This window comes from Atractosteus spatula, chromosome 4 (assembly GCF_055471065.1).
Source record: "Atractosteus spatula isolate fAtrSpa1 chromosome 4, fAtrSpa1.hap1, whole genome shotgun sequence".
NCBI lineage: Eukaryota > Metazoa > Chordata > Actinopteri > Semionotiformes > Lepisosteidae > Atractosteus > Atractosteus spatula.
In genome coordinates this window covers 65642250-65660623 of record NC_142709.1, presented here as the reverse complement: position 1 = coordinate 65660623, position 18374 = coordinate 65642250, and the positions used below count along the sequence as shown (strand labels likewise).

The following is an 18374-nucleotide window of genomic DNA, read 5'->3' as shown; positions in this document are numbered from 1 at the left end:
TTTGGCGATCGACAGGAGAGGAGACGAGCAAGGAAACATGGCAGGTAGAGTTGGGAAACAGAGCCGTGCCAACTCTGCGACTGGCAGTGGGAACAGAAAGGGTCCTGCCGGGCAAGAAGAGGAGGAGCAGCCGCTTCAGGCTGTTCTGATAGCCGACAGCTTCACCCGGAGATTTTTCCCCATTTCTAAAGATCAGCCCAGGGTCAGTGTGGCGTGTGCACATGGCTGTGTGTGAAATGAAATGCAAAGCTGGTTTCTCAGCAACGTTCATTTTGTGTTTTACATTTTGACTGCACGCTTCTTGATTTTTAAATAAAAATATTACTGTTGACATCAGGTTTTCATCGCCTAGTATTCATCGCACTGACTTACAGTACTTTAGCAAGTGCTTTGTTTTCTCTTATTTCTGTATATCCTAATTACTCCTTCCCATACCTTCTAATTTATTTATTCGTGTTATGTATAGGGACAGGTGCAACACAAATATATAACTAACAACAGACAAGTCTTCTAAAAGTAGAAATGTAAAACTGTATCCCGTTAACATTTTGCGTACAAGTTCTATGTTGCTTCATTGTAACTTATTTTAAGTAATTATTGTGACTGAAGCTTTACGGGGCAGCATATAATGTTTGTTTTTTTTTGCTCTAGTCCAAAATATAATCTTCTTTTTTCAAACCCCGTTGGGTCTAAACTAACTCTAGGTTTAGAATTATGTTTAAAATGCTCATAACATTAATCTTACGTACGTTTTTCATGCCAGTAGTATTTTACTAAATTACTATGTTGGGTTTTCACTTTATCTCCCTGTATGGGTATTGTTTATCTCTTACTCAGGAAACGGCAACTGGATCCTTAACCAGTGATTACATTCACACGAATTCACATGAATTCATAATAGTGGTATGATAGTATAGCAAATGTTCATTTTCCCAGAAGTATGTTAAATTATAGTATTAAGATTGTAAAATGGTATAATGTTGATTTTGGGGGGGAAAAAAACAAATATATTTGAAGCATTGACTGACATTCGTATATATCAGTGCTACAGCTATGCTTGGTTTCTGAATTGTATTAAACATCCTACTGTCTACTGAATATTTAATATTGAATATTTAACTTTATGCTTTATGTGAAGTGGTTGTTTGACATTTGCTTTTCTGTCGTTCAGGCTTTGTTCCCACTGGCCAATGTGGCCATGATTGACTATACACTGGAATGCCTCACCGCCACTGGTGTCCAGGAAACGTTTGTCTTTTGTTGCTGGATGTCGAATAAAATCAAAGAGCACTTATTGTGAGTAACTTCCCTTCTTTGTAAAAAGAGATTTGTTTTCACAACATCCCAAACTGATTTGTACTCATCTGCAGTGAGGTTTTATGGCTTTTTTTTCACAGGAACTACATATTGTGTTTAAATTCAACCTTAAAGGGGAACTGTAAGGCTATTTTTATAGTTTGGGGTTAGAAGGAATTAGCATTGATGAGTGCATTTCAAGATACAATGAAAGTAGAATATACACAGTAACGTGTTAAAGCTCCAATTAACATCACAACATAGATAAAATTTCCAGGTGTGCGCAGTGCCATATTCTGCAATTCAGAACAAGGCAACAAAATGTCCGATGAGATGAAGCAGCTCTATGATGTTGTGATCATGCGGACTTGTGAGCACATCTATTTGAATCCAACAGAAATATTGTTATCCACTTCAAGATATTACTACAAATACTACTTACCTGTTAACTCTGCATGCAGATCACTTTGGAGCATTTCTGCAATGAAATGTCTGCTGTACAACCTGTATTTATACATTCATACATCCCATTGCAATATTCATTGTGGAGACTAGTGAGCAGGAAGGGCCGCATCACATGGCAATTTGTGGGAACTCTTGCTCTCTCCCCCTGGAGATACTGGGGGGTTGCCAAACCATGGCAACTATCCAGCACTTTCGTAAAGTTCACAATTTTGTGCTTGTTTCAGAACTGGTCAAATTTTGCAACACAGTCAATTTATTTTGTTACTGAGGTTCAATTACCAGTCCTGAGGAATGGGGACTGCAGTTCCCGTTTACATTTGTCACTCTGCAAAAAGCTGTCTGGTATCTGTTGTGTTTATTTCCATCTTTATTCCTTAGGAAGTCAAAATGGTGCCGCCCGACCTCCCCAAACACAGTACACGTCATCACGTCAGACCTGTACCGTTCCCTGGGGGATGTGCTGAGGGACGTCGATGCCAAGTCTCTCGTCCGTGGCGACTTCCTTCTTGTTTACGGGGACGTGGTGTCCAACATCGATGTCACCCAAGCCCTGCAGGAACACAGGTAGAGCCCCTGAACTCCTGAGGGTGTATGTAGCTTCATGTAGAGCTGCTGTATGGATGGATTGTAGGCCAGGGCTCTCCTTGTCTGGTCCGGGAGGGCAAGTGTCTGTACTGGTTTTCTCTGCGTACAGTAGCGTCACCTGAAGCACTGCGAGAAGTTCTTAAATTGGCCAATAATGAGCTGCTTGAGGCATTTGCTAGTTGAGCTGGAATAAAAAGCTGCTGACATGTTAGCCTTCCAGGAGCAGGATTCTTGTAGGTTCATAGCAAGTTGGCCGTTGCATAAAAAAGTGAGTTTCGTTCCGCTTTTCCTCACTCAAGAGGGATGCACGGTTCTTGCGTTCCAGAACTGCATTAGTTATGATCTGTTTTCTTCCGTTGTATTTTGTGGATCACAAGTCACAAATGAACCACAATCATTCTTCTGCGTAGGAATCGTCGCAAGGCAGAAAAGAATGTGTCTGTGATGACCATGATTTTCAAGGAGTCGTCGCCCGGTCACAAGTCACGCTGCGAGGAAGACGATGTTATTGTAGCTGTGGACAGCAAGAGCAAGCGGGTTCTTCACTACCAGAAGACTCATGGGCTAAAGAAACTCCGTTTCCCAATGGTAAGCAGTTGTTAGCAGTGCTAATAAGGTGATGTAGAAGAAGAGTCTGAAGCTTCTCTTCCAGTCTGCTAAAAGTAAAATTTTAAAACTGTATCCTATAATATATAAATTGCAGGATATTGAAAATATATTTTTAAACAAAATGATAGTTAACAGTATGTTGTTTTAATTGATTACTTATACATAAAATGTTACAGTGCAGAAGTCAGAGTGTTTCATCCACCCTGTATTTTTTTTCCAAGAATCTGTTCCACGGTGGAAGTGATGAGATTGAAATTCGTCATGATCTGCTCGACTGCCACATTAGTATCTGCTCCCCACAGGTTTGTACATTTCTAGAAAAGACAGAGAACTAGAGACATGTTCCATGCAGGTGACATCACTCGCAAAAGTCAAATTTGTTTGATTTGCTCCAAATCAGCATTCATTTCCAGGTTGCAGAGCTGTTCACTGACAATTTTGACTACCAGACAAGAAACGACTTTGTCCGTGGAATCCTGGTCAACGAAGAGGTATGATTTAAAGACTAGTGATCGACAAGTGTTAGCCAGGGAAAAGTATAACAGGTGCCAGGTTGGAAGTAAAAACATTTTTTATTTTTTTAATTGATGACATTGTGCAAAAGTTTCCTATAAAATACTAATGAGTTGATTTTTATGTAGCCTCCATCAGGTAACATTTTAATAATAATAACTTTTTTAATTAGCACCTTTAAAGCCTATTCTTAAAGTGCTTTACAGAAAAGAAACAATTAAAACAACAAAAACTGTAATGAAGATAGGAGGAACAGGAGGCTTTGGAGTTCAGCAGAAGATGCAAAAGGTTAGACACAGACATCAGTTAAATAAAAGCCTTTCTGAAGAAGAAGGTTTTGAGTCCATATGTAAAAGAGCTCGGGGCACACCTTGCCTGCACCTGAAGTTGCAAGGTTCCTAGTCCTGCTCTGACACGCAAACACACAGTTGACTGTTCTATAACTAGATTAACAAAATGCTTGGTGCTTCTAAATTTAAGAAAACCATTTTTTTTTATCAAGTTGAAATTAATTTGGAAACCAAACATGTTTCATTTTTGATATCCAGTTATTGACCAGAAGGGACAGGAGCATTGGTAAAATTATCGCTCTCACATCAGTTTGTACCACAGTTTATGTTTCAGTTTTTTTAATTCAGAATCATTTTATCCCAGAAGCAGACTCATGACACTGCATGTGAGACAGATGAGCTGCCGCTTTCACACCACTGTAAATCCCTTGATACGCAAATTTGCCGAGTGATGGCCTTGTTCCAGTCTGTGCCTCTCTGGCATTCCAGATTTTGGGAAACCAGATCCACATGCACGTGACCGGGGACGAGTACGGAGCCCGAGTGTCCAACCTGCTGATGTACGACGCCGTCTCCTCGGACATCGTGCGGCGCTGGGTTTTCCCGCTCACCCCCGAGGTGAACTTCACCGACCAGGAGGGGCAGGCCTGCACTCACTCCCGGCACAACGTGTACCGCGGCGCCGGGGTCAGCCTGGGCCACGGCAGCCAGATGGAAGAGAACGTGCTGATCGGCCAGGGCACGGGCATCGGCGCCAACTGCCACATCTCCAACAGCGTCATCGGGAACGGCTGCACCATCGGTACGGCGCCGACCGCCCCCGCCCCCGGGCCGGGCTGCTACCAGAGACGTTGACGGGTGCTGGCTTGAACCGATCAAAGTTAGATATATTCCGGCACCCAGAGAAATTTTAAACAACGTGGCTGTCAGTGAAGGAAGCTGCCATTATTGGACCTATATTTCAAAGGCGACCTTCGGTCCCAGTTTCTCAGACCGGTTTTTAAATCTTGGTCACAAAATAAATTCATTGCCATTATAGAAAACAAAATGAGAAAAAAATGAATTATGCACAAAATTGTGAACTTTGTGAAGGTACTGTAAGTCGCCTTGTTGTCGCAAACTCGCATTCGAGTTCCCATGAATTGTGATGTGAAGCTGCCCTTCCTGCTCACTACATTTTACTTTTATTTCCATTTGAAATGTACTCATCAATGCTGATTCTTTCTAACCCCGAAATATTACACTGGCATTGCAGTTCCCCTTTAATTATTTTAAATTTAGCACTATGTCCGCCTGAAGTACCCCCACGTAAATGTGATGCGAGAATAGATTGGGTTTGGTCTCAAAATCTTCAAGGATAGTTTCAAGTTTTTAATATGGGCGACTCAATCAGTAAATGCTCTGTGATCCAAGCATTTGTAAGAACACCCACTTACAGTCTAATCCATATCTTGCCCTTTTGTAGGGAACAACGTGGTATTGGACAGGGCCTACATCTGGAATAACGTCTGCATCGCCAGCAACTCAGAAATCAAGCAGTCGGTTCTTTGCGATAATGTGGAAGTGAAGGAAAATGTCATTTTGAATCGCCAGTGTGTCCTTGCTTTTAATGTGAGTCTACACCTGCATCTTAGTTGAGTAGTTGCCAGTAGTTACTGTGTCCGTACGTCTTTAAGATACTGAATGCCTAGATCTGACAAAATATTGAAAGATCTTTCAATTGCAGTTCTTCTTGATTCAGGGAGAGGCGCTATTTCACTTTCGCTTGATATTCTTAATCTTGATTGTCATGATAGAGTATGTGAAAATGTGGCTTTAAGAAAATGCCAGTTTTTTACTTATTCTTTTCGATGGAAGTAACATAGTGGATTATAATATGCTGGGAAGCTCTAATTCTTATTTGCGAGCCTTTTGGGTTCTGATTTTTCATTGTGGTAGGTGGTCATTGGGCCCAGTGTGACACTCCCAGAAGGCACAGTTGTGTCAATGCACCATCCTGATGAGGAGGATGAGGAGGATGAAGACGAGTTCCTGAGCGATGAAGCAGAGGTCAGCAGCAGCCAAGCCAAAGCAAAGTTAAAAGGTAATCTTTTTCCTTTGGTGATCTTGGTTAAAGGTTTTTTTCATTTAAAAATGCATATGTACAGTATGTATGCAAAACCTTGGGCTCTTCAATTGTGTAGAAAATTAAGAGAGACACAAAATAGGTGTGCTTATTTATTCCCTAGAGTGTATCTTCAGAAATCCCATGACTTAGAAGTTGTCAGAAAGATTTGTACATAAAGTCTTGGTTAAATAGATGGGCTGTATTGTGGGCTACAAAGGAACAAGTAATAGGTTTATTCCATGCTGAAAAAAAGAAGAAAGAGAACACAACGTTTTGGCCGTGGAGCCTTCTTCAGGTGTGAGAGAGACAGGGCAGTAGGGCTATTGTGTATTGTGGGCTAGCTTGGTTTTTAAGTTTGTCCTGTTTGCAGCAGGAGATAAAGGCTGGCTAGGAAAGTGTGATTTTACTTTTGTAATACCCCTTACACATCGTTACACTCTGTGCTTGTAAAGCCTAAGTTAACACTGAAAGATTCAGCACTGCAACTCCATAGCTATTGTTGTTTTAGCTAGCATGGTAATGCACTACCTAACCTGTATACACCCGTACCTGTTTTTACGAATGTTCTTTTTATGAAAATGCGATACTACGAATTATATGAATTTTCACCTGCATTTCGAATAACAAAAGTCAATTTCGAAACTACAAAGAAGCATTACGAAGAAAAATTTCAAAACCTCCACCAAATGTTGAGAGTGACGAGGAAGGCATCATATAGACTCATTTCGTATTGAGTGTTCGGATCACATTGGACTGACTAGTATCGGTGAGAAATGGCACAGAGTGGCATGAGAGACATGTTTGATACAGTTCACAGCTTCTTGCTTCATGCATTGTTCATTATTGTGTGAGCTCTTGCTTTTTGTGTAAGAAACTTTGTGATTTAGACTTTATCATAGACCCTAAAGGTGTTAAGAAAATTGTGAGTGTGCGTAATAATACAAAAGCAAACAAAGTGGTTACTGAACAGTTCTGTACCTCGGTATGATTAATGATGTCTAACTTGGTAAGCAGTGTTTTTTTAATACAAAAAACACAAAACAAATATGAATGGTAGTTGTTATTGTTTCTTTTGTCATTTTTTTGGTGAAGAAAGTAAGAGTAAGGGTGACATTTTGGGTTCCATAATATTTGGAAATGATAAATAATTGCAAATAATGGAAAAAGGTTTTTCTTTGTACAGATTTGTGCTGTACAATAGGGTTTCTGGGAACGAATTACATTCATAAAAAGAGGTATGGGTGCATATTGCTTTTGAAAAGTAAATAATTCCAAAATACGAATTTACAAAACCTACTGGGGAATTGAACTTTTAGGCACTTTGAGAATTAATGTCTTTCTGATATGTATGATTGTTATTTCTTCAAAAAGAAAACCTACTAGCGTTAAACATAATTTACATTAAGCTTTCAGTGCTGCTGAGGTTGGGTCAGAAGGCAAAGGTTACATTTGGAGATCAAGCAACCTGACAGAAGCAGAAGAAGATGAGTTGTCCCAGTCTTTGTGGGGTAGGAATTCATATTTCACATAAAAACAGTAAACTATTGAGCAATCAGTGACTCAGTGTTCCATGACTTTATCTACAGTGAATACTTGAACATGCAGAATAATCCCATTACCAAATAACTTAATCACTAAAAAGTAAATATGTGTTGTTGCATATGCCAGCCTCAATACTTTTCAGAATCTGTGAAAAGCAGTATTTTCAGCTTAAATGTACGGTGTGCTGCTTGTTAAAAAAGAAACCTTCAGGCGTTAATCATTACATTAACCACTGAGTGTTTTGGAGCTGTGCTTCATCAGGAGTGTCTTGGCAGGTATGGTGCTGAACCCCGACCCGGAGAGTGAGAGTGACAGTGAGGTCAGTGAGGGCTCTCATGACCTGGACAGCCGGGGTGCATCTCCTGAGCTGGATGATGTCAAAGGTGAGAGGCCACAGAAAGGTCATAGTTCACAGTGGGCAGCTTAGTGATTTTGGATTTGTTTTACATCTCGGAAGATGTGTTTGATTTTATTACGTTTCCCCTTGAATAATTTCTTAAGTTTAATCGCCTAAATTGCTCCAGTAAAAAAAAAAAATATAACTGTATAATCTTTGAACATCTCTAAAGTCAACAAATTCAGATTAATAGGTACTGTATATATTTGAAAGTTTTATTCAGCCTATTCTATAATATTGTGAAACTAAAACTTTATTTAAAAAAAAATGAGATCTCACCTTCTGTTGAAACTTTATAATGATGTAAAAAAAACTTTCTCTTTCAACAATTTATCATCTTCTCATCCATCAGATAATGAACTATATTTCCATGTACATCTTATGTAGGATTATCACTGGATAAGGTTATTTAATACCATTTGCAAAGTAATTCTGGGAACAATGGTAGCTCTGTTCCCTGTGTCATTCAAGTTTTGAAAGTTGCCAAGGTCCAGTTTTAATTTGTTAAGTCATTGTGATATGTTTTATGTGTTTCATTTTCATTTTAAAATGATGATATACTGGAGGTCTGAAATTCAGTGATGTTAGCAGGTGATTGAAAATGGTTCTGATTATGTTAGCTGGTCTACTCAAACAGCAGCATTGAGAAAATGTGGTCATGTGGTTTTTGATGGCAGTTTTCCAGGCAGAGGTACAGGGAACTCTTCAGAGAGGAATAGAAGAGAACATCAGCTGTGACAATCTGGTTCTGGAGATCAACTCTCTAAAGTAAGACAGTTTCCCTTCCTCCCCAGTCCCTTTCAGATCTCAGTTATACCAGATAATTCATGAAACAGTGTACGTTCCTCATCTTAACTGTGAAATAAAGGGGGTAATATTTAATAATCTTGGAAATACACATTTCATTGAACTCCTGTGACATAACAGAATCCTTTTTACACTTACAGTGCTGTCAAAATTAGAGATACACTGCATTGCCCATGGTCATGTAAAGTTTTCTGTTTATGTGTTTAGAATTGAGTATTGGGTTATAGCTTTTAAAAAATGGTAAAGCATTAGATAGTATACAGTCTAAAGGATGTAACCAAATCACGCTTACCTGAAATCATGTCTCAAGTAGTGGAGTTATCTTTTTAACAACTAATGACCACCTTTTTTTTATTTCACAGATACGCCTATAACATCACATTGAAGGAGGTGATGCAAATCCTCACTAAAGTGGTCTTGGAATTTCCCTTCCAGCAGGAAGGGCAGCAGCTAACCACCTCTCAGTACGGCTCTCTGCTCATTCCTGTAGGTGACCAACACTGAACATCAGCAAATGTCCCAAACTGAATCATGGCACGCCTGTCTGCAACATGTATAGCTGCAAAGGAGAATTGTAAAAAATGAAATAAATTAGTTGGCTTTTACAATTTTAAGAATTTTCTTAATTCTTAAACTTTTAGTGTTTGGTTCCATCAAAAACCCTCCTCTTAAGTCATTCAGGTGTATCTCTTTAATATTGTTGTCAGGATACAATTTAATTCATCCCTGACTTCGGACCTAACCTTTGTACAAGAAGTTGTGAATGATCGAATCAGGCTTTCATTTTGTAAGCATTTGTCAGGTTGAGGTATCAGGGTGTCAAGAGAACTTAAAAGCTTTAAGTGTGATATATAGCTGAAAACAGATGTGTGTTGAAAACTGTACACATTTATACACCCTAAAGTCATTTGATCTGATAGCACTGTGCACAGTGCTATAAAATAGTATATGCTGGGGTTCAGGAGCTATAAGGTGGCAGGTTGCCTATAACCCCATGAATCATTAACTGCTTTGCAGGTAAGTGAAGAATTCAATCTACCCATAGCCATCCTCCAACAATTTTAAGATGCTTATCTAGGTGCTGGATTTCAGACCCTAAAAGCTGAGCAAGGAACCCCAAAGGAATCCAAGCAGTCCCCTTTTAATTGTAGTCTGTAGCAAGCTGTGCTTTGAGATTTGTTTTTATCTTTTCAGCTCTTAAAGAGATGGGCCCTTGTCTTTAAAAACTATGTCAAAAGAGCTCAAGACCACCTGGACTGCTTAGCTGCCATTGAGGAATTTTTCCTGGAGTATGATACTCACTGGGGAGCGATGCTTAAAGTGAGTCTGTTGCTCTTAATATTATTCTTTTTTTAGAACACCCTTGTGCTTTCTTTTATCATTAATACTTTTTTATACAGTTTGAGCTGGAATTGTTTCTTTGTATTAATTCCCTGAACTTGCTGCAGTTTCCTGTTAAGATCATGAAATTCCATCAGATGTATTTCTTCAGTCATTCTTTTACACCATAAAGGGTCTATTTTGCATTACTGCATTCATATAGTATGCTGTAATCTGGAAAAGAATTAATTTCATAGTGAAATCTATCACTGGTTGTATGTCTCTGTGCAAATATTTTCCTCTGTCTGACTAGTAAAACATGCCTGCATGCTACCTTATAAAAATAAGGTATAAGAGGAAAGGCTTTTTCCATAAAATCTTACTATTACAATATTTACGTTTGAAAATTTCAAGTACATATCACATTCAGACAGAAAATATTATCATGTACAATTCACTGGGGTTATGATGATTTTGTATGACTGTAAATTATCAAGCAAAATTTCTGGCCCATTATGTTACTAGGTGGAGATTTATCTGAACTGCATGCTTCCTGGAACACTTAGATTCACATTCAGTCGCAATGCAGTTGCAATTCCATTTTTATTGTTTATCTTTGTTGGTCCATTGGTAATGCTTTTTTGCTTTAGGTGATTTTCTTTTGCACTTTTTTTGCTCCCAGGTTCTGATGAATGCCTACCAGCAGGAAATTCTTGCTGAGGAAGCCATACTGCACTGGTTCTCCAAAGGCGTGAGTTCAGAAAAGGGCAGGCAGCTGCGCAAGAACCAGGGGGTGAGTCAGTTGGCAAAGGAAATAGCATGTCTTGTGCCACCACGGGAGCAAAGTTTTCAGGTCTTCATCCTGATCTGGGATGTGCAGTTGAAATGCAAGGGGGGCTGGGGTTGGAGAATTTAACAGGGCATATGAGAGAGTCAACAGTTCATGTTTGCATTGAAGCAAATGAGTGATGTTTTAACAGAAACAAACAGTGATAGGTATTTGGGTGCTAACTTAGAGCACCCTTTCAGTAATAAAAAATTCTGATCAACATAATCTTAAAAAATTGTGATTCTAAATATCATGCTGAAGAAGTGACTTGGAAGTCATTTTAGTAAATGCAAACAGAATATATTTTTATGGGGAAAATATTTAACTTTTTGTAATTCTAGAAAAATCCCCTAATATCGCTAGAAGATATAGTTCTGTTCTGAAACTCAAAGCCTCAGTGGGTACAGCAAGTGGTACACTTATGATCCTTTGTCATCACAGTTGTTGAAGTTCATCAAGTGGCTGGAAGAAGCAGAGGATGAATCTTCTGAAGAGGACGGGGAGTGAAGTCATTCCTACCGCCAGAAGCTGTGTCCTGTCTGGACCAGCATAATGTCTCTGTGTCTGCGTGGTCACGGGTGACAGAGTGGAGGAAAGCAGTCAAAGGAATGCTTGGCCTGTGGTCTTGAATGAAAATAGCTCTTCACTCAGTGCTTCATGAATTAATTTATTTATTATGAATTACAGTTCTTCCAAGCTGCTCCATTTGTATAGGAAAGTGGATTGAGAGTTTCAGCTTTGCTCTCAGGAGAAGTGTACATTATAATTTTAATGAAGGGACATTTTTCAACTTCTCCTTTCTAATGAGACCATATCCGTGAATGTAAAAGAAATAAAAGCTATGCCGCAAAGGTAATGCATTATAAAAACACATGCATGCTAAAGATACTCAAATTAAAGTGGAGGTCTCCCATGCACAAGTTGAGCTCTGTGGTCCAGCGACGCTAGTTCAAGCCTGGTCATGTCACCAGCCAGCAATGACTGGGATTTCCCAAGCAGTGGTGCACTATGGCAGTACTGAGGATAGGGTAGGGAGTCGCCAGGGTGCCCTGGATTCTCCGAAATGTCAGCTACCCCTGTGGCCCCCCTGGGAGGTTTGCAGTGCACTGTGTGAGAGAGGAGCTTCTTCACAGTTCAGCTCTGACCCCCTGGAATGGGGGTATGGGGCTATGCTGCCTGCGATGCGTTTCAAGCAAACAGCTCGGAGATGGGCAGCTCAGAAGAGTCTCCCTACTGATTTCTCCTTTTCTCTGAGACCTGAAAAACAAAATTGATGATTTCAAAATCGGGTGGATGTATCGAGTAAATGGCAAAATTCTGAAAACCACATACTAAGTATATTCTTTGGCACTGGGCCATGCATTTATAGATTATTTTCAAACATTCTTACTTGAATTTTGTGTTTGCCATTGCTTTGTGGTAAAAATACTATATATTAAACTTCACTATTAAAACCCTTTTGCAAAGTACTCGTCTGTCATTTTCAAGTTGTACACAGCATCAAATGACTTGTTCTTCAGTGCAACGGTCTGGTGTAGAATAAGAACTTACTTTTTGATGCTCATTATCACCACAGATTGGACATGCCTTGAATGCAGACATTTATTCTGCATTGATCCTGTTGTCTGAGCTGTGGGGAGATCTGAAAGATGTCTCCTGATGAATTGCATGCATGAGAGATCAAAAATACTGCGCAGAGCCAGTAAATAGGTGATACTACTGTAGGTGAACCAATAAAGGGGCAAATGGATAATGACTTGTTCCATAGAAATGGACTGAGAGGGAATAATGACAAAATCGAATAGTGAAGGAACAGAATTTACAGCAGACTCATATTTACTTGTATTTTTGTATTTACAGCTAATAATTTAGCTCTAATGTAAACTACAACTGTTTAACATAATTTAAATCTATTATAATTATGCGTTAGGGATATCTCACTATGTTTACAGTGGTCTGTTTTGACCCAGTTTTGTCAAATGATTTGTAGCACCAATATGTTGTACTGCTACAAAAGAAAAGAAGGGTGGCACAATGTACAATTTTAATAACGTCTTGATCAATGCTCGCTCTTTTTGATATATCAACTAGGTGCAGAAGAAAGATCGGGTTTGCTTTCCATTCTGAAAGAGATTTGCTAACAACAGAAGCCTCCAACATTAAGATTTGTTGAACAAAGTGACAGTGCGCCTGACCTGTTTTCTCTCTTTCCTCTGCCTTGTTGTAGTCGTTGTTGAAACCAACTTATGCCTTGTTTCCTTTTTCTCATGGGCCCTCCAGTGTTTCCTGAGCTGCCAGTCAGGACACGAAGAGAAAAACTCTCGGGGGAAAAATACATTGAAAATGCAAATAGTTACATAAAACAATGCATTTCTTTGTTATCCATTTTGTGGTAGGCGGAAATAAAGTCAATAAGCCTTTTTTTTACCGCTACCCTGATGTAAGGAAAGGTCAGACTCTTGAACTTTTGATTGACGTGTTTGGTTTTTGAATTGGGTTCTATAAGATGGGAGAACAATTAGCACCACATGGTCTCTGTAGCTCACGCAAATGTAGTATTTGATGGCAAAGAAGATATTTTTTCTATCTTAGCCATAAAGATTAGTTTACTTTCCAGATCCTTAGACTAAGCACAGAGGTAATGATTTAAATGACTCAGTGTTGGCAGCATTTGTTTAAAATACAGTATTTCACAAAGACAGTACTAACATGCTCCAGTACATGCATGAGAAAAACCTATCTGATAATGAATCCTTTTTAGAACAGCTCACAACAATTTTTCTCAATTACCTGTGCCCAGTAGAGGCAGTACTCAATCTATAAAACTACAACAAATAAATACCGGTGCCAATAGCATTTGGTGTGTTTTCTATGCCTCATTATATTTTAGCTTGAATTTAAATCCTGAAACGGGACTGCCTATACTACAAAGTTATTACAAAATGTTTAAGGGGGGACATTCCAGGTGGAAATTGCCTCTGGAAGTCTCGAACCCATGGGAGCACTGAAAGGTTAAATAACTATAAACAAAGAAACTCTTTTAAGTACTCCTCAAGTCAAAAGGTCCTGTGTGTCCAAATTATCACCCATCCTGGCTTTTATGGGGCTGCTGAAATACACTGGGCTTATAAGATCCCAAGAAACTATCAAATAAAGGAAAAGGTGAGCTGCTGGGGCTTCACTCCCTGTGACTCAATGATGGCAAAGCACTGAGCCCTTCAACGGACAGCTGGTCAAGGAAGGAGTCTGGAAACTAGGTAAGGCAAGGATAAATAAAGACCAGATAGCAGAATAGCTGATAAATGTTTTTATTGGAAAAAAACACTTGTAAGTTTTCTGAGAATTTTTATTTGTGCATTTCCTTATAAAAACACTTTGCATTATCTTTTTTGATCACTTAAATGTATAAAAAGTGTAAACATAACAGTTTTTGCGAGTGCGGGTTCAGATTGAGTTGCATCTGTTACCCCTATTCTGCTGTGACCGTTTTTCAGAATCACAAGTGTCTTCAAGCTTAATGTCTGATTTTGAACACCCATCCTTTCACCAAAATCCAACTTGATTTGCAGCCTTGTCAATCAGCACAACTTCAACGAGGGATTTGGATAGTTACAGTATGAGGCAGTTACCAGAAAAAAAAAAATTATATCCAGCCCCTCAAAAAGCAGCGAGTAATCAGTGATAATTCTTTTTTTGATTTCTCTCATAAGCAATGACTGGGAAGTTCTTAGAGAGTTGCAAGTGACTCCAGACATGTGAAACACCCAATGCGCCAATATTCTTGAGCTCTTCTGTCTTAACAGGTGTTATCCGCTCAGACAGGCTCAGTTGAATGGCTCACCAAGTACATCACTACCTCTCTGAAACCCTTAATTTTACAATGATGATTATGAGCATTTAAGTTTTCACTGCTTTCTATTTTGGGGTCCTGATCTAGTCCAGCATTGATGCTGCTTTTCCTGACTATATACTGTATTGTAATGACAGGAAGAGATCTAGAATAGAGGTATTTAAAATACAGGGCCTTACAATCCATATATTTACAGCAGTTTGTTTTGATAATCTCTGTAATGGCTTGATTAACCATACTGATTGGAAGCTCTTTTTCATTAGCAAAATTGGAAGGTCTGGGTTTTAACTGCCCCTTGCCTAGAAGATTAGGAGATCACTGCAACTCTCACAGGTGTCCCTCTCAGGACGAGACCCCCCGGAAGAACTAATCAGCCCTCCTGTCTTTCTGCTTCCAGTAGGCCTTATAAATGGCCAGGGCCAGGAGGACAGCTCCTGCAATCCCAAAGGCAGCGGTCAGCACTTTCCACATTGAAGCCGACCCCTCGTGCTTCTGCAAAAAGCCTCTGTAGTCCATGGCAACCAGGATGTACTCCCGGCCGTCCCGCGGAGGGATAAGCTTCAGCACTCGGCCCTGTTCCAGGACCAGCTCCCCGAACCCTGTCGCCATGGCACCGACGCGCAGCAGCTCCTCGCTCTCCTCCAGCCCGGCGGGCTTCTCCCCGGACAGCCCCTGCACCACGAGGTCCACAAGGCCCTCCTGGGGCTCGCGCACGCGCTGGTGCACCGTCTCCAGGTACAGGCCCGAGGCCTGCAGCGGAGACGTCACCCTCACCGACACCGCGCTGCTGGAGGACGCCAGGCTGAAGGGCACGGTGTTCGTTGACTCCCTGTGGTTCTTCCTCGTGTGAGCCCTAAAGGAGGAGCAGCGGTAAACCCATGGCGCCAAAACATCAGAACAAAGCTATTTTTTTTTACAAGGCTCCATCTGCTATATTTTCAATTCAGTTCTCAATCTGACTTTTAAAGCCGTGTTATTCACCTCTCAAAGCCTTTTAATTCATGGTCTAATCGTTTTACGCCATAAACTGAGGCAAGGTTCTGTTTCAATCTAACACTGGGAAAACTACAACTGTTTATTTATTAGTATCACAAATTGCACCTGCAGTAACATTAGATGTTTGATTCCTGGGGATACAAATCTAAAAAAAAAGAGGACAAACAAGTGATAAAACTTTTGCCGTATTTGTTTTTATTTGCAGAATTTAATATTTAAATTAATCTCAGATAACCAGACATTTTATCTTCAGGTTTTTAAAAAATATTTATGGGAAGTGGCACATTTTCACTAAAATTTTCAGTTATTTTTTCCCCTTTTTCCTGAAAGTGGTCCTAAATGTTAAGTATGGAAAGCATGTGAAGGAACAAGACTAATTTGTGTCATCCGAACCTGGTTTTTGGTAATTAGCTGGCTTGCAAAAACTGGAATAAAGCTTGCAATACAGCAAAAATGAAAAGAACTGGAAGAGGAAGAACCATTTTCACACAGAAAGATGAGGCTGTAGTGGACATTGCTGAAACTGAAAGGGCCTGACGGGTGGATTATGTTCCCTGTGTACTGACCATGTCTTCATGACGGAGTTCCACACTTTCCAGTGCTCTTGCACAGCGACCCTCTGAATCACCCCAAAGCATCGTGGGACATACTGGCTGGCCAGAGGCTCACCATCTGGTTGAACGTGTCCTGGAACACAAACAGCAGCCCTTACTGCCACTAGGCCGATAAGGAAGGCCAGTGTTACACAATACTGTGCGGCTTCCATCGGGGGTGCTGTGTTGTCACCACCTTTGCCTTGTGATTCCACATTGAAAATTATTGGATGTATTTTTTGGTACAGTCATGAGTGTCTTCAGCTTCAAATTTATCTTCCGACAGTGCTACATTATGTTATACTATACCAATGTTTCCAAAATCAAATCTTCCAAGTGTACCAACAAGAGCAAAGGTAAATAGGCCATGACATTAAAAACTCAATGTTAATTAAGTCTGAAGTCAGATAAAAGGGAAGCCAGAACTGGGATTGAGGGTTTCAATGTCTTAGGTCTAGATCTTATACTTGGGAATTAATGAAAATACTGAATTGGTCTTGTTAGACACAGACAAAAAAAAAAATCAATAAAGGAAATGTGGGCACAGACTAAAGCTAGTATGGTTCAGCAATAAAATAATGTACCTTCAATTGCAACATACTGGAGATATTTGTGCTGTGAGGATTTAACAATCTTTAATAACTCTTCATTAGGCTGAAACTTCGGTATCGCCTTATAAAGAAAGAGAAATGGATTAATGAATATCTTTTATGTAGTACTGCCACGCCAATTTCAAATTCAGGCTACGTAAGATAGAGTATATGCATAACAACAATTTTCCAAATTAAATCTATTTTATGTGAAAAATTAATGCAACAAATATAAACACCCATTTCTGCAGTCACTGTTAAATTTACTTTTAAATGTCATATTGTTCTGTGTATGAAGACAACGCGGTTTTTGGCACAATCGTAAATTAAAAGCGCTTTGCTATTTTACCTTAAGCTTTTGAATTTCTTCTCTCTTTTGCTTGTATAAGTGATAAAAGAGCGCGGAGAAAGCGAAACTCGATCCCACACAGATCACGGTGAACGGACTGATATCACTGTCACTCATTGTCTAACTGGAAGAAAAGTATATGAAATATTTTGACAAAGTGTTAACAAGTCAGTGAATGTACTTTTAAAAATTGCAGTGCAGTGAGACACTACATAAAACTGATCTTAATTGATGTTCGAAATATTTTGAGCTACTCAAACAAGTAAGCAAAGCAAACAAGTAAAAAAGTAGCTCCGACAAGGGCCGTTAGCGGTGAAGTACCAAACTATCAAACACAGAAAACCAGTAGCTGTACACGTATGAACAAATGCAGAGATAACACTCTGCGATATCTCGCACTCTAACGATCATGAATTTAAATAATTCCCTTCATTAAATCCCGTATTACGGTATGTACACAAGACTACAATTTCCAGATGAAAACTAATCCAAAAGCAGAGCCAGTATTGTTCTGAACTAAAACGTTTCATTATTATGATCTTAAATACAAACTTCTGGAGTTTAAATCGTACCTGAGTATGTACCTTTCTGGTGTAATTCCAAAAAAAAACCAACAACAATGCCTTTCCTGGCCTTGATCCGAAAGCAAAAGTATAACAATGATGACCTTTTGTGTTTTCGCTTCCTCGTCTTTCTTGCAAGTACTTCAGCCGCACGTTGTGTTAACGCTGGTTTCTCGTCCCTGGAGGGCGCCGAATACAAACTTGTCTTTTGGAAAAGTGATAACGTTGTTTTAATCAATATCAAACGTTATAGTATTTCGTCAATTGCTTCAATAACACAAGGCATTGAGAGCACTTCATTATTTGTTATTAGTAATAGTTACAGTAAAATAAATCGTCAGAATTGCTTAGGAGATGGTTTGCAAACTGTAGTTAACGGTGATATTGAAATACATATTGTTTTGTTATCATTGATGGTTCTTAATTGACAAGAACAAAACAAGTAAGCTTTATAAAAGAGGGAAAAAAGTTATTTTACGCGTGCTTCCACATTTTGCTCCTTATCTATATTTATAGGAAAGCTTGCCACCACAACAAATAACAGCAATAATGTATTTACAGTACACACAGTATCTAATTGGTGTATTTTGATTTTTGGGAAGCTTTTGACAAAAATTCTTCACACTAGGTTAATTTTCAAATTACAGGCATGTTGCAAAATATGTTTGGACTG

The 18374-nt window shown here is 39.4% G+C and overlaps 2 protein-coding genes across 2 annotated transcripts; one reads left to right on the top strand and one right to left on the bottom strand.

The window, feature by feature from the left end:
* On the top strand, window positions 1–12218 carry eif2b5 (eukaryotic translation initiation factor 2B, subunit 5 epsilon). The gene is made up of 16 exons (XM_088915017.1): window positions 1–202; window positions 1172–1296; window positions 2140–2325; window positions 2757–2934; window positions 3177–3257; window positions 3369–3446; window positions 4248–4560; window positions 5224–5369; window positions 5697–5841; window positions 7272–7373; window positions 7683–7790; window positions 8482–8572; window positions 8974–9097; window positions 9806–9931; window positions 10614–10724; window positions 11202–12218. The coding sequence occupies exons 1-16, from the start codon at window positions 38–40 to the stop codon at window positions 11265–11267; spliced, it is 2145 nt and encodes a 714-aa protein (XP_088771143.1). The 5' UTR covers window positions 1–37; the 3' UTR covers window positions 11268–12218.
* A 1836-nt stretch (window positions 12219–14054) lies between these two features.
* Window positions 14055–17813, bottom strand: mul3 (mitochondrial E3 ubiquitin protein ligase 3). The gene is made up of 5 exons (XM_088913672.1): window positions 17711–17813; window positions 17139–17262; window positions 16784–16871; window positions 16173–16293; window positions 14055–15463 (listed from the first exon to the last, which is right to left on the bottom strand). Exons 2-5 carry the CDS (start codon window positions 17253–17255, stop codon window positions 14977–14979), a joined length of 813 nt encoding a protein of 270 aa, XP_088769798.1. The 5' UTR covers window positions 17256–17262; window positions 17711–17813; the 3' UTR covers window positions 14055–14976.
* Between the last annotated feature and the right edge of the window lie 561 nt (window positions 17814–18374).